The sequence below is a fragment of the Eucyclogobius newberryi genome, unplaced genomic scaffold, assembly GCF_026437365.1.
Source record: "Eucyclogobius newberryi isolate DKJ021-1_F unplaced genomic scaffold, fEucNew1.0.hap1 SCAF_3, whole genome shotgun sequence".
NCBI lineage: Eukaryota > Metazoa > Chordata > Actinopteri > Gobiiformes > Gobiidae > Eucyclogobius > Eucyclogobius newberryi.
Window position 1 is genome coordinate 16,388,555 of NW_027315945.1, and position 17,098 is coordinate 16,405,652.

The 17,098-nt window shown below is 42.9% G+C and overlaps 1 protein-coding gene across 1 annotated transcript in view; it reads left to right on the forward strand.

The window, feature by feature from the left end:
- Window positions 1–433: 433 nt before the first annotated feature.
- cdk14 (cyclin dependent kinase 14) overlaps window positions 434–17,098 on the forward strand; it is a 245,850-nt gene continuing 229,185 nt past the window's right edge. Inside the window, exon 1 of the mRNA XM_072460366.1 lies at window positions 434–579. Coding sequence (XP_072316467.1) covers window positions 486–579 — 94 coding nt within the window. The 5' untranslated portion in view covers window positions 434–485. The remainder of the gene's footprint in view (window positions 580–17,098) is intronic.

Below are 17,098 nucleotides of genomic sequence, written 5' to 3' on the forward strand. Positions count from 1 at the left end.
GGTGCTCCCCGGAATCGGACCAATCCGCGTGTCGCTGAGGCGGGACACCGAGGGGTCCAAACGGGAGAGAGAGAATCCCAAAAATGACATCTAGATTGCGGTGGAACTGGGAGCGACTGGGACGTTGAGGAAAGAAGGAGAAAGAAACAGAAGTCCGAGCTTGAACGTCAGATTACGCACGACTCCGAGCCGGACGCGTCTGTTGTTGTTTTTTTTGCTGCGCTTTAGGAAATGTAGTGGCAATCTTTCCCGTCGATCTCAGAACAAGGTTTGTTTTTAGTTGATGAGAAGTGCCCCGGAGCTGCTCTTTTCTCGTTCCCCGTGTTTGCAGCTGCAGTTGTCGGGCTTCAACCACTGAAGCCGCCGCCGCTTCTCCTTCTCCTTCACCTTTTACGCGTCAATACAAATATAACACGTTTTTATCTTCTTCTTCCTCAAACCGACGCAGAACCGCATTTGGAAAAGTCTCCCAGAATAAAGCAGCGATGTGTGACCTGATGCCAGCCTCGCAGCCCGCGGAGAAAATCGGTAAAATGAAAAAGTTGAGAAGAACTTTGTCGGAGAGTTTCAGGAGTATTGGTAAGTACCGTTACTCTTCTTTTGTTTGCCAGATGTGTTTTTTGTGCCAATGTTGCAACAAGAGAGCCAGGCTTGTTGTGTGAGTGCGTTTAGATGTAGCTTTGTGGTCACGGAAAAGCCACACAAACTTGGCTTTGCATCCTTTTTCTTCCCATTTTAGTTTGAACTCTCTTCCAGAAGGCTTTTGTAATGTTCATTACAAAGTAAATTGTGCAAGGGGCATCAAAGTCATTTTAGCACACCTTTTGGCATGTTTTGATTCATTTCATTTGACTATTAGGGTTGTACTTTTTCCACAGCATTCACGGTTATTAAAGGGGTTATGTTTGCATGCATGTGTCTGGCATTGTCTAAAATGTCTCTCCTAAATGTGAAACCATGTCCAGTTTAGGGCTGCAAATGTTGGACAATAGTGTGATACAGCTGAGATATTTTAACATACTAATTGACACATTCATTTCAGTGGAAATAAAATGTATATGCCTTGATTTACAAGTCAAACTGTGTCAAAATAATACATTGACAAACCATTGTGGGGTCAAAAACATGAATAAAATCAGCTTTTCATTTCAATAATTTTATTAAAAAACATTACATTTCGGTCAGGTCTTGGTGTTATTGGAATGTATTTAGTTTGTTGCGATGTTAATTTTTCCGCACAATATATTGCAAAAGTATATTGATACTTTTGCAATATATTGTGCAGCCCTTGTCCAGTTGTGAAAAATAATAATACATAAATAAATATATAAATAAATAAATAGATGAATAAACACTCTTCCCTCCCAAATTTCACTCTATAACCACTTGAAGAGTATTTTATGTTGAACAATGTTGACCAAACCAAAGCTTTTATCACATCAAAAATATCAGGCTGTAAGAAATGGCTAACCACAATAGCAATTTGTGGTTCATTTAGCTGTTACACTCAATAAACATTGTTAAAACGTATATAAAAACAATAATCTAAACACAATCAAATCCATCCAGCTCCTAATTTGGTCATCACTTCCCTTATATGCACGGAAGTGTTCCTCTTTCTCAATAAAGTGCACAACATCACCCAGAGCCTACATGTGAATGAACCGTGTTTGCCGACTGTAACAGGAGGAATGTCAAGACGCACTCCGTTTGCCACTGTCTGCAATAAGATCAAGTCATGCTGTGGTGGACAATAGGACACATTTTGCTTCTCAGGTGTCCGTTCAATATTTTTTCTTTATAATAAATGTATTGGATTGCATCTTTTGTTTAGCATGTTCCCTCTGTATTTGTCTCAGATTCCCTAAAATGTATCAATGTGCTATTTAATCAGTAAAATTTAATTGTAAGGTATAAATGAGGCATTTTAAATTGATTAACTATTTTGTACAAAGCACTGATACGTCTGTGAATTGATTATAAGTTAACAGCTTTTAATTTTTATGTCATTTAATATTAGAATATGGTAATTAAAAGACTATGATTGAAACCCTTAGTTATTAAAAATTAAATTTCATCCCGTAATTCCCGTCAAACATGTCAGACTTATCCTAGAACGGAGCCTTATTGGGTGACTTGTTAATTCTAGATAATTGTGGATGTAATAACATTAATCTTACAGTGTGGTCAGTTATGTGTTGGTGTATATGAGAAAACAACAACAGCGTGTCTTTTGGAAATCTTTGTGATGAACCTTTTTACGAGCTTGGATGTTTTGATTGAGAGCAGCATCCACAACATTATAGCTTATTACAGTGGCGTGTTGGGGAGGCAGATTGGCCATAAAATTAGATAGTGTTATTGTGCATCATACACAGAATTTTGATGATCTGGATGAAGGAAGTGATTCTTTATTATACAATACTCTAATATGTGACTGATGAAATCTGTCACATATTCTCTGTGATCTGTATGAAACCCCCCGGCTGAGTTTAGAAAATAGGCTGAATTGTGGGTCACTGTAAAATGTGGATCCAGTAAACAATGTGCTTATAAATAGTATGCATATGGAATAATAATTGGTTCACACGTGTGGCAGGAAATGCAGTATATTATAGTCCATAAATAGTCTTTATAGCAATGTAGTTCTGGTTCAGCTAACAGGCTTTTTCAAATGCAATCCAGTTGATAGTTTTCAAGGTGCATCCAACAACACCCCTATAGCTAATGTAATGTCATCTAATCTTCATCTCCCCTCTTCTTTTTCATATTGGTACTCCCAGATATAGGCTTTCATGAGTACAAATCTGGGCTTTGAAGTACGTTGTGCACAAAATAGCTCTTTCATTATTATTTTTATTTGTTTATTTGGTCAGTACAGTGCATGCCAATGAACATACCTGATACACATGCTGTTAACACACCGGATTAAGATAAAATAAGATAAGCCTTTATTTGTCCCAAAGTGGGGAAATTACAGTGTTGCAACACAAAGTAGGTACAGAAGTAAATAATAAGAAACAGATAACACTCTTGTAGAAAAGCTCTTATAATTTCTTATAAAAAAAACCTCTTATACTCTTAATAAAAATAAATAAGAAAATAATAACAATAGTAACACTCTTATTTACAGCTGTTATATGAACAGAAAATTGATTTGTAGCCATTCCATTCACACTCGAAACACATTCTCTTTCATACACTAGCACTTGGACACTGGAGGCAAGGTGAGTGAAGTGCCTTGCCCAAATACACAACAACAGTATGCACTACCACTTCACCTGACATTTCAGCAATCTCCTGTCCAGATACTAACCAGGCCCATCCCTGCTTAGCACCCGAGATCAGATCGGATCAGATCGGGTATGGACAAGTTGGTATGACTGTAGAAATCCAAAGTCTCACAATGCTGTCATGGTCTTGTCATGGTGTTGTTGTTGTAGTGTCGTGGGATCAAAATACTAAAAACGGGGAGAATATGATCAAGGAAAATGTATTTGTAGAGAACAATTAATTCAAAGTTCAAAAATGTTATGCTTGAGTTTCACCAGAAAACACTTCTGCCATTGAACTTAAAGGAGTACCATGTAACATTTCTGGAGGAGCTCAGCCACTTGATTGACTCCATGTGTGTTAATACTTTGTCCGGAATGTTCCACAGTATGGCATTAAACTTATCTATCTTGCATTCATTCAATTAAAGGTGTTTTTATTGCTCAAAAACATACATTCTTATAACAGTGAGCAGGGTCAACTCTTCACAGATCTGACCTGTGACTTGGCCTGTTGAGGTCAACTGCTTGTCTCCATGGATATGGACAAGTTTAATGCCATACTGGGTGGGTCACATTCCAGACAAGCCTGTAGTCGTGCACCTTTGATTAATCTTAATTATATGAATGATTTCATCCAGATGTTTTGAATCAGAGAAAGGTTAAAGCATTCTTGAAAAATACCATGCAGTTTTTGACAATCCTAAACAAAATAGATTGTCACAGTTTCTCGCCCTGTAAGAAAAGATGAGAATTTAACTTTTGGGTGGATGTCATGAGAAAAAGCTTGGGGAAAGATTGGCATTGACTTTTCTGCGTCGCTGGCTCTTAGTTTCCCATTGACCGTCTCGCCTCCATCTAAATCAACACATCTAAGCATCGGTCTCTCCCTTCTCTCCTGGGGCCTCATTTATACAGATTTCTTACGCACTCCGCAGTGCGTAGGCCGCCCTCTGCGCCATACATGGCATTTATAAAACGTCCACTGGTCGCAAGACTTTGCTCCTGTAAACTCTGTGCAAAGTCTGTAGAAACAGGCAAAATACTACACTTGTGGAGAGGAGCAGAAGTGAAGAGAGTCTGAGGTAGTCTTTGATTCAGGAAATCGTCAGCAAATGCATTTTTTAGCCTAAATTTTATTCAGGGAGATTAGCACATTTACACAGAAGTTGGCCTATAAACACAGAGACGGACTGTTTATTCCACTCATTTTTCTGGACAACACACATATGAAGCCTTGCACACTGGTACACGAGCTCATGTAAGATAAGATAAGATAATCCTTTATTGTCCCACATGGGGAAATTTCATTGGTGCAACGCAGGAAGATACAGAGGCAGATACAGAAAAAAAGAACATATCACTTACAGGAAGTCTGAAAAACACTTTCAGTAGAAGATCTCCTATAAACAAAAACTCCCATAGACAAATAAATAAATACATAAATACCATTGCATGTGATCACGACAGTAATTGCACATGAATATGTGTCACGACAGCACATAGATTGCACATGAATTTCACAGTAATTGCACATGAATCACAACAGTAATTGCACATATGACGGAATTGCACATCAGTATTAGGTTAGGTCAGTATTGCAGGTGTTCAGGACTAACAGTGTTTGTTATAAAGTCTGACAGCAGCAGGAAGGAAAGACCTGCCAAACCTCTCCCTCCCACAGCGAGGGTGGATCAGTCTCTCACTGAAGCTGCTCTCCAGAGCAGACAGAGTGTCCTGCAGGGGGTGAGACTCATGGTCAAGCATAGATGTGAATCTAGCCAGGACCCTTCTGTCCCCCACCTCCTGCACCGAGTCCAGAGCGCAGCCCAGGACGGAGCTGGACTTCTTGATGACTTTGTCCAGTCTCTTCCTCTCCCTCTCTGTGATGCTGCTGCTCCAGCAGGCCACACCGTACAGGAGCTGATGCCACCACAGAGTCGTAGAAGGTCTTCAGGAGTGGCCCTGTCACTCCAAAAGACCTGAGTCTCCTCAGGAGGTAGAGCCGACTCTGGCTCTTCCTGTACAGTGCGTCTGTGTTATGAGTCCAGTCCAGTTTGTGGTTCAGATGAACACCCAGGTACTTGTATGAGTCCACTTTCTCAATGTCCCGTCCCTGGATGTTCACTGGTGAGGGGGCAGTGGGGTGGCGTCTGCGGAAATCCACCACCATCTCCTTGGTCTTCCCTGCGTTGATGAGGAGGTGGTTCCGCTGACACCAGTCCACAAAGTCCTGCGCCAGTCCTCTGTACTCCGCATCATCGTCGTCCGTGATGAGTCCGATGATGGCAGAGTCTTCAGAGAACTTCTGCAGGACACAGCTGTCCGTGTCATGTCTGAAGTCTGCAGTGTAAAGGGTGAAGAGAAAGGGCGTGAGGACAGTGCCCTGGGGCGCCCCCACACTGCAGGTCCGAGTGTCAGACACACAGTCCCGGGCTCTCACAAACTGGGGTCGGTCCATGAGGTAGTCCAGGATCCACTCTGCCAGGTCATACTCCACAACAGCCGTCTCCAGCTTGTGCCTCAGGAGCAGCGGCTGGATGGTGTTGAAGGCGCTGGAGAGATCAAAGAACAGGATCCTCACAGAGCTGCCAGGCTTTTCCAGGTGAGAGAGAGAGCGGTGCAGCAGGGAGATGACGGCGTCCTCCACTCCGATGCCAGGCCGATATGCAAACTGCAGCGGGTCCATGGCTGAGCTCACGGTGGAGCGGAGGTGATCCAGGACCAGCCGCTCCAGTGTCTTCATCAGGTGGGACGTGAGAGCCACTGGCCTGAAGCTGTTGAAGTCTTTGGCACGTGGTGTCTTAGGCACAGGTACCAGACAGGAGGTCTTCCAGACCTGTGGTACCACCCTCAGCTTCAGGCTCATGTTGAAGACATGCTCCATAACTCCACACAGTTCATCTGCGCAGGACTTAAGGAGCCTGGGGCTGATGCCGTCAGGTCCTGCCGCCTTCCTCACTTTAATCCTCTTCAGCTCACTCCTCACCTGTGCTGCTGTGACAGTCAGTGGTTGGCAGGGGGACTGTGTGCTGGGGGGATGGGTGAGTCCAGGCGAAGTGGGGAGCCGATGGTCCGGGGCAGATAAGCGAAGAGGAACAGATGCAGGGCATTGTCCAGCTGTGGAAGAGGGAGCATGCAGCTGTGCAGGGGGAGGGGCGGGTGACCGATCAAATCTCAAGAAGTGAGCATTTAAATCATTCACCCACTGTAGATCCCCCTCTGTCTGGGCAGGGGGGATTTTGAAGCCCGAGATGGTTTTCAGGCTTCTCCACACTCCCTGAATGTTATTTTGCTGCAGCTGCTCCTCCATCCTCCTCTTGTAGCCGGCCTCAGCCTGCCTGATCTCCCTCCTCAGCTCCTTCTGCACAGTCCTCAGCTCCTCCTTGTTCCCTGACCTAAAGGCTCTCTTCTTCTCCTTCAGCAGAGCCTTCAGTTCACGGTTAATCCATGGCTTGTTGTTTGGAAAACACCGCACAGTGGTGCTGAAGCAGACCCTCAGAGCATACTCGCTCTCAGCAGACCCTTTTCTCTCTCTCAGTCTGTGTCTGTGAAGATCTTCTGAATTTGTAAATGGACTTATGAAGCAATTATTGGATCAGGGAGAAAACTCTTCCTTCAGACGAAGCACATGAACGAGGTTTGGTTTAATGGAGCTCTGAGACGAGACGCAGATCCAACACGTTATTATGTCTTCACGCACCAGCTCCGCGTGCGCTGGAGTTTGGATCGACTCTAATGATCCAACCTGACCCTGTGTACGACATGTAGCCCGATATCTGAACCTGACCCAGATTATCGTTCTTTTGTGACAGACCTCATGCTCTTAAGGGTCCCCCCGTTTAAATAAATTAAATAATGTATTCAGCATGTCAAGCAACCAAAGTTTTAACATTCCACACACTGATTTATTGGCAGAATAAGAGCTCCCGACAGAGCTTTAAGTCTCACAAGCTTTTGTTTTTTTGTTATTTCTGCTGGTCTCTTGTCTCTGCAGCAAAATGGTTTGTCCCTCTGCTGCTGATCCATCTATCTGTCTCAGGAAGGGCAACCATGTCACTCGTGCACACTCACTGCCCCCTCCTTTGACCAGTCACCTCTGCGTGCATTAATGTGCGTGAACATCTCATTCAAACATAAGAGTCTGAAGCACAACCAAAACAATATCTGCAAAATAGCCTTCTGCCTAAGTAGTATTAAATGTAGGTGACTAAAACACAATTTATTCTGCCATTTTAGAAGTTGATTTGAGAGGGATGATTCGTTGCAGTCACTTTTATCTGCCCCTCCCTCTCTGTCCCGCGGGCCTTGGTCAACCCTACTGATTATCAGCTCATGTTTATGTAAATATCATTCATAAGTCACTTTGCATGGCCCTTTTTATGGGGTTTTGGAGGCGTGGAGAGGGCGTACACACACTCCAGCCCTCCTATGCAATCCTTGGCAAAGACATGGCAAATTATGTCAACATGAAAAATAATTGTGTGAATGGTAAAATTAGCTACTGTAGTTTGTAATGCTGAAATATTACAACGCTAACTAAAACTGCATATGAAGTACACCCTTTATGCAGTATATTGGTGCTATACTTGCAATCTGAAAGAAAAAATGGATGGGATAGGGATATTTTGGTAATAGTAAACATGTCTGCTTAGTTCAAAAGTAGGATTGCAAGATTAATCACAATTAAATAAAAATTGCAATTTCAATGGACCAAGTAACAAATAGCAAAGATAAGATAAGATATTCCTTTATTGTCCCACATGGGGAAATTTCATTGGTGCAACGCAGGAAGATACAGAGGTAGATACAGAAGAACAGATCACTTATAGGAAGTCTGAAAAACACTTTCAGTAGAAGATCTCCTATAAATAAATAAATAAAAGCTCCCATAGACAAATAAATAAATAAATAAATACATAAATACCATTGCATGTGATCACGACAGTAATTGCACATGAATGTGTCACGACAGCACATAGATTGCACATGAATTTCACAGTAATTGCACATGAATTGCACATGAATTCCAACAGCAATTGCACATATGACAGAATTGCACATGGTTAGGTCAGTATTGCGAGTGTTCAGGACTAACAGTGTTTGTTATAAAGTCTGACAGCAGCAGGAAGGAAAGACCTGCGAAACCTTTCCTTCACACAGCGAGGGTGGATCAGTCTCTCACTGAAGCTACTCTCCAGAGCGGACAGAGTAGGCTGCAGTATCACAAATGTAATCACAATCACAATCCAGATTAAACAAGCAAAGTACAAGATAGTAGAATCCATTTCAAGTTATACCAAAATATATAGGATTAGTATTATTCTGTCCACGTAATTCCATGTTTTCTTTATAAGATACCTTTTTAATTCAACCAAGTGAAGCGTAATAAGCAGTTGTGACAGTTTGATGGTGAAGAGGAAGATGGTGGTAGGTATTATTAGGCCCGAGCGCCACAAGCTGGCGAGAGGCCTATTAATCTCGTAAGGCCGTGCGAAGCACGGCTGCGAAAGTGCGCACGTAGTGCGCACGAAATCGAGCGCGAAGCGCTCGCCCACTTCCAAACACTCACTAACGCACTCCTTCACTCATGCACGCCCCGTGCATACTAATTAGTAGTAGGAAAATGGAACATTACCGTTGTAAACGGGCGAAGCCCGTGCAAAAGTGCGCACTAAACGAGCACCTTACATTGGGATGACGACCGCGAAGCGGTCGTCATCCCCATATAAAGCACTCATTTGCGCTAAGTACCTCACGAATACGTTCCCCATCTCTTGCATGTTCCGTGCATATAAGCATGTAATGCAAAAATTGAACATTATTACTGTATAGAGGGCCAAAAACACAAAGTGGGCGGAGCCCACTCAAAATTAACGAAAGTACCCGTCAGTGACCAGGGACCCACACCATGAGGTAGGAAAGCGCGAGCGTTTTCCGAAAATGTATAGTTTATGATATTTGAAAAATGGGAAACATTGTTTTCGCATCGGAATATTATTCTTTCTTTCTTCTTCTCGGGACCAACCCCCCTATTTTTCACCCAGTGAACATTGACGAAAAGTCACAAAAATTTGCACACCTCTAAAAATCGTGCCTCTCTACATTCTGGCTATTTCCCTTTTCTAAAATAAAAAAAATTGGCGCGTCAGCGCCCCCAAATGTACCAAAAATGCATTGAGAGATGGGAAATGACCCAAAAAAAATCTGATCGTAGAATCATGAAATTTGGCGCAGAGGTAGATGGTGACAAGAGAAGTAAAAAATATTATTACGGCAACGCCGTCCGCCCAACCAAATGTCGGCCATTTTGCTTCAAAAATGGCTAAACATGACTTCGGAGTTTTTCCAAACGTCGTACTTTTACGAACTCCTCCCAGGGCGTTGGCCCTAAAAAGCTGAAATTTGGTGAAAATGCTACTGAGGAGTGGGACATCAAAAGTTATCCAAATTACATTGATACCTCTCACGGTCTCTGTGCGGCGAAGCCGCAAACTGTAGCTAGAATTTCAGAAATCTCCCATATTTAAAATTTCTGCCGTTTGCGCAGATAAAGTCCGAATTGCGTCAAATTAGAATCAGTTGTTAAACTCTTTGCCCTAAACCTACTTGAAGTGAAATAAATTAATTTGGAGCCACAGCGCCCCCTACAGATTTTATATGGAGGTTAAATGTTTAGTTTTGCGAAATTTTATGAAATTTGACACACAACTCAATTTTGGCCTCCCCATCAAAAAAGTCAATGAGACCCATGTCATAATTGTTATGGCGTTGCCGTAGCAATTACCAAAACCTCCCTTGTTATTCCAATGGGGAAATCGCCAGAACATGTTTACACTTTAGACTTTCACAAACTCCTCCCAGGGCTTTAGCCCTATTAACCTGAAATTTGGTGAGGCTCATCTTCAGGGGTGGACCATCAAAAGTTATCCACATTTTTATTCAAAGAGTCACGGTGTCTGTGCGGCAAAGCCGCACATTTTGCCAAGAATTCAAAATAAAATTGCTTTTTGATGGTAAAACAAAGTGAGAAGATGTGACAGCTTCACAGATTCAGCAGTAGGCGTAATAAAAGGACAATTGGGGCGCGTTAGCGCCCCCTCCTCTTGCGGCGTGGCGGCGGCGTGGCGAGGGCCGATCATTGCCGCTTGCGGCTATATTTCTTCTTCTTCTTCTTCTTCTTCTTCTCGGGACCAACCCCCCTATTTTTCACCCAGTGAACATTGACGAAAAGTCACAAAAATTTGCACACCTCTAAAAATCGTGCCTCTCTACATTCTGGCTATTTCCCTTTTCTAAAATAAAAAAAAATTGGCGCGTCAGCGCCCCCAAATGTACCAAAAATGCATTGAGAGATGGGAAATGACCCAAAAAAAATCTGATCGTAGAATCATGAAATTTGGCGCAGAGGTAGATGGTGACAAGAGAAGTAAGAATTTCAGAAATCTCCCATATTTAAAATTTCTGCCGTTTGCGCAGATAAAGTCCGAATTGCATCAAATTAGAATCAGTTGTTAAACTCTTTGCCCTAAACCCACTTGAAGTGAAATAAATTCATTTGGCGCCACAGCGCCCCCTACAGATTTTATATGGAGGTTAAATGTTTAGTTTTGCGAAATTATATGAAATTTGACACACAACTCAATTTTAGCATCCCCATCAAAAAAGTCAATGAGAGCCATGTCATAATTGTTATGGCGTTGCCGTAACGATGACCGAAACCTTCCATGTTATTCCAATGGGGAAATCGCCAGAACATGTTTACACTTTATACTTTCACAAACTCCTCTTAGGGCGTTAGCCCTATTAACCTGAAATTTGGTGAGACTCATCTTCAGGGGTGGACCATCAAAAGTGATCCACATTTTTATTCAAAGAGTCACGGTGTCTGTGCGGCAAAGCCGCACATTGTGCCAAGAATTCAAAATAAAATTGCTTTTTGATGGTAAAACAAAGGGGAGAAGATGTGACAGCGTCACAGATTCAGCAGTAGGCGCAATAAAAGGACAATTGGGGCGCGTTAGCGCCCCCTCCTCTTGCGGCGTGGCGGCGGCGTGGCGAGGGCCGATCATTGCCGCTTGCGGCTATATTTAGGCCCGAGCGCCACAAGCTGGCGAGAGGCCTATTAATCTCGTAAGGCCGTGCGAAGCACGGCTGCGAAAGTGCGCACGTAGTGCGCACGAAATCGAGCGCGAAGCGCTCGCCCACTTCCAAACACTCACTAACGCACTCCTTCACTCATGCACGCCCCGTGCATACTAATTAGTAGTAGGAAAATGGAACATTACCGTTGTAAACGGGCGAAGCCCGTGCAAAAGTGCGCACTAAACGAGCACCTTACATTGGGATGACGACCGCGAAGCGGTCGTCATCCCCATATAAAGCACTCATTTGCGCTAAGTACCTCACGAATACGTTCCCCATCTCTTGCATGTTCCGTGCATATAAGCATGTAATGCAAAAATTGAACATTATTACTGTATAGAGGGCCAAAAACACAAAGTGGGCGGAGCCCACTCAAAATTAACGAAAGTACCCGTCAGTGACCAGGGACCCACACCATGAGGTAGGAAAGCGCGAGCGTTTTCCGAAAATGTATAGTTTATGATATTTGAAAAATGGGAAACATTGTTTTCGCATCGGAATATTATTCTTTCTTTCTTCTTCTCGGGACCAACCCCCCTATTTTTCACCCAGTGAACATTGACGAAAAGTCACAAAAATTTGCACACCTCTAAAAATCGTGCCTCTCTACATTCTGGCTATTTCCCTTTTCTAAAATAAAAAAAATTGGCGCGTCAGCGCCCCCAAATGTACCAAAAATGCATTGAGAGATGGGAAATGACCCAAAAAAAATCTGATCGTAGAATCATGAAATTTGGCGCAGAGGTAGATGGTGACAAGAGAAGTAAAAAATATTATTACGGCAACGCCGTCCGCCCAACCAAATGTCGGCCATATTGCTTCAAAAATGGCTAAACATGACTTCGGAGTTTTTCCAAACGTCGTACTTTTACAAACTCCTCCCAGGGCGTTGGCCCTAAAAAGCTGAAATTTGGTGAAAATGCTACTGAGGAGTGGGACATCAAAAGTTATCCAAATTACATTGATACCTCTCACGGTCTCTGTGCGGCGAAGCCGCAAACTGTAGCTAGAATTTCAGAAATCTCCCATATTTAAAATTTCTGCCGTTTGCGCAGATAAAGTCCGAATTGCGTCAAATTAGAATCAGTTGTTAAACTCTTTGCCCTAAACCTACTTGAAGTGAAATAAATTAATTTGGAGCCACAGCGCCCCCTACAGATTTTATATGGAGGTTAAATGTTTAGTTTTGCGAAATTTTATGAAATTTGACACACAACTCAATTTTGGCCTCCCCATCAAAAAAGTCAATGAGACCCATGTCATAATTGTTATGGCGTTGCCGTAGCAATGACCAAAACCTCCCTTGTTATTCCAATGGGGAAATCGCCAGAACATGTTTACACTTTAGACTTTCACAAACTCCTCCCAGGGCATTAGCCCTATTAACCTGAAATTTGGTGAGGCTCATCTTCAGGGGTGGACCATCAAAAGTTATCCACATTTTTATTCAAAGAGTCACGGTGTCTGTGCGGCAAAGCCGCACATTTTGCCAAGAATTCAAAATAAAATTGCTTTTTGATGGTAAAACAAAGTGAGAAGATGTGACAGCTTCACAGATTCAGCAGTAGGCGTAATAAAAGGACAATTGGGGCGCGTTAGCGCCCCCTCCTCTTGCGGCGTGGCGGCGGCGTGGCGAGGGCCGATCATTGCCGCTTGCGGCTATATTTTTTATTATTTTTCTTGTTCTTCTGCTTTTTGAGCTCTAATTTGACCCCCTGGACATGCTCAAAAACTCACCAAACTTTACCCAAAATTCAAAATCAGCGCCACCGACAAAAGTCAAAATACATTGCGCCTATGGGAGACGCCCCGAGGTCAACTTTGTCGTAGAGCTACGAAATTCGGAACACGCATTCCTCTTGTGAGGACAAAAAACAAATATTATTGTGGCCACGCCCCCAGAATTACCCTATGCCCGCCATCTTCCTTTGAAAATGAAAACACGCTGTGTTAGCAATTTTGTTCACGTCAAACTTTGACGAACTCCTCCTAGGGCGTTTTGCCCACCAACTTCAAAATCGGCGGACGTCCTCTGGACAAGTGGGGCATCTAAAGTTATCAAATTTTTTGAGATACCTTTTACGGTCTGTGTGCGGCGCAGCCGCAAAGTTGGACAACTTATTTTGGGATATTGCAGATCTAAAAATTGTTCCCATTTGATCAAAACAAGTCCGATTAGGACCAAATTTGAATCAGTTGTTCAACTTTCTAGTTTGGACCAGTTTATGATGACAAAATTGAAATGGGCGCGATAGCGCCCCCTACAGAGTGACCTTTAAATTAACATTGAAGGTCAAAAATTAGTTTTACCAAAATGTTCTAAACTTTACCCAAAATTCTATTTTGCCGTCCCGATCAAAAAAGCTTATCAGACAAATGCCTTAATTTTTACGGCGTAGTCGTAGCGATGACAGAAACCTCCCATGTTATCCCTATGGGAAAACCGCAAAATGTCTCAAATATCCACATTTTTATGTTTCACACTTTAACAAACTCCTCCTAGTGCGTTTTGCCCACCAACCTCAAAATCGGTGTACGTCCTCTAGACAAGTGGGGCATCTAAAGTTATCCAAATTTTAAGGATAACTTTTACGGTCTCTGTGCGACGGAGCCGCAAACGTTTCCCAGAATTCTGACTATTTGGCCTTCAGAGTGGCCTATAAACAATAGAGTTTTTCCAAATGACATGATATTTTGAACAAAATTCTAATTTGCCATCCTGATCATACAAGTATGAGAGCCAAAGTCATATTTTGTACGGCGTAACCGTAGCGATGACAGAAACATCCCATGTTATCCTTATGGGAAAATCGTAGAATCGCTCAAATCACCACATTTTTACGCTTCACACTTTAACGAACTCCTCCTAGGGCGATTGCCCGATCAAGCTCATATTTGGGGAAAACCATCTACACAAGCGGAGCATCAAAAGTTAGTCATATTTTGATTTTAAGTGGTATGGTCTCTGTGCCGTGGAGCTGCAAATATACTGTCACAAATGGGAAAACGCCAAATCTTTAAAATGTTCACATTTACGCTTCACACTTTAACAAACTCCTCCGTGGGCAATAGCTCGATCAAGCTTTACTTTTGGAAATATCATCTCCACAAGCGGGGCATCAAAAGTTATCCATATTTATATTCTAAGTGCTACAGTCTTTGTGTGGCGGACCCGCAAATAGATGTCACAAATGGGAAAACAGCGAAATCTCTAAAATGACCACATTTTTACGCTTCACACTTTAATGAACTCCTCCTAGGGCGATTGTCCGATCAAACTCATATTTGGAGAATATCATCTACACAAGTGGGGCATCAAAACTTACCCATATTTTGATTCTAAGTAATACGGTCTCTGTGTGGCGGACCCGCAAATATATGTCAGAAATGGGAAAACAGCGAAATCTCTAAAATGACCACATTTTTACGCTTCACACTTTAACGAACTCCTCCTAGGGCAATAGCCCGATCAAGCTCATATTTGGGGAAAATCATCTACAAAAGCGGGGCATCAAAAGTCAGTCATATTTTGATTTTAAGTGCTACGGTCTCTGTGCCGTGGAGCTGCAAATATACTGTCACAAATGGGAAAAACGCCAAATCCTTGAAATGTTCACATTTACGCTTCACACTTTAACAAACTCCTCTGTGGGCAATAGCTCGATCAAGCTTTACTTTGGGAAATATCATCTACACAAGCGCGGCATCAAAAGTTATCCATATTTTTATTCCAAGTGTCACGGTCTCTGTGCGGCGGCGCAGCAAATTTGACTGACACTTGTGTTCATTTGCACTGGATTGGCCATGTCCAATGTGTCGCCGTCTGTCAAGTTATTTTTTAATTCAACACAATAAGGGCGCCATCTTTATCAAGTCGAAAGCGCAGAGTCGGAAGGCCGGCGGCCCGCGAGGGCCGTTGGATGCCGCTTGCGGCTTTAATTATTTTTATTAGGCCCGAGCGCCACAAGCTGGCGAGAGGCCTATTAATCTCGTAAGGCCGTGCAAAGCACGGCTGCGAAAGTGCGCACGTAGTGCGCACGAAATCGAGCGCGAAGCGCTCGCCCACTTCCAAACACTCACTAACGCACTCCTCCACTCATGCACGCCCCGTGCATACTAATTAGTTGTAGGAAAATGGAACATTACCGTTGTAAACGGGCGAAGCCCGTGCAAAAGTTCGCACTAAACGAGCACTTTACATTGGGATGACGACCGCTTCGCGGTCGTCATCCCCATATAAAGCACTCATTTGCGCTAAGTAGCTCACGAATACGTTCCCCATCTCTTGCATGTTCCGTGCATATAAGCATGTAATGCAAAAATTGAACATTATTACTGTATAGAGGGCCAAAAACACAAAGTGGGCGGAGCCCACTCAAAATTATCGAATGTACCCGTCAGTGACCAGGGACCCACACCATGAGGTAGGAAAGCGCGAGCGCTTTCCGAAAATGTATAGTTTATGATATTTGAAAAATGGGAAACATTGTTTTCGCATCGGAATATTATTCTTTCTTTCTTTCTTTCTTTCTTTCTTCTTCTCGGGACCAACCCCCCTATTTTTCACCCAGTGAACATTGACGAAAAGTCACAAAAATTTGCACACCTCTAAAAATCGTGCCTCTCTACATTCTGGCTATTTCCCTTTTCTAAAATAAAAAAAATTGGCGCGTCAGCGCCACCAAATGTACCAAAAATGCATTGAGAGATGGGAAATGACCCAAAAAAAATCTGATCGTAGAATCATGAAATTTGGCGCAGAGGTAGATGGTGACAAGAGAAGTAAAAAATATTATTACGGCAATGCCGTCCGCCCAACCAAATGTCGGCCATATTGCTTCAAAAATGGCTAAACATGACTTCGGAGTTTTTCCAAACGTCGTACTTTTACGAACTCCTCCCAGGGCGTTGGCCCTAAAAAGCTGAAATTTGGTGAAAATGCTACTGAGGAGTGGGACATCAAAAGTTATCCAAATTACATTGATACCTCTCACGGTCTCTGAGCGGCGAAGCCGCAAACTGTAGCTAGAATTTCATAAATCTCCCATATTTAAAATTTCTGCCGTTTGCGCAGATAAAGTCCGAATTGCGTCAAATTAGAATCAGTTGTTAAACTCTTTGCCCTAAACCTACTTGAAGTGAAATAAATTCATTTGGCGCCACAGCGCCCCCTACAGATTTTATATGGAGGTTAAATGTTTAGTTTTGCGAAATTATATGAAATTTGACACACAACTCAATTTTAGCATCCCCATCAAAAAAGTCAATGACTCATGTCATAATTGTTATGGCGTTGCCGTAACGATGACCGAAACCTTTCATGTTTACACTTTAGACTTTCACAAACTCCTCCCAGGGCGTCAGCCCTATTAACCTGAAATTTGGTGAGACTCATCTTCAAGACCATCAAAAGTTATCCACATTTTCATTCAAAGAGTCACGGTGTCTGTGCGGCAAAGCCGCACATTTTGCCAAGAATTCAAAATAAAATAGCTTTTTGATGGTAAAACAAAGGGGAGAAGATGTGACAGCGTCACAGATTCAGCAGTAGGCGTAATAAAAGGACAATTGGGGCTCCTCTTGCGGCGTGGCGGCGGCGTGGCGGCGGCGTGGCGAGGGCCGATCATTGCCGCTTGCGGCTATATTTATTATTATTATTATGGTGGTAGTTGGATAGCCAT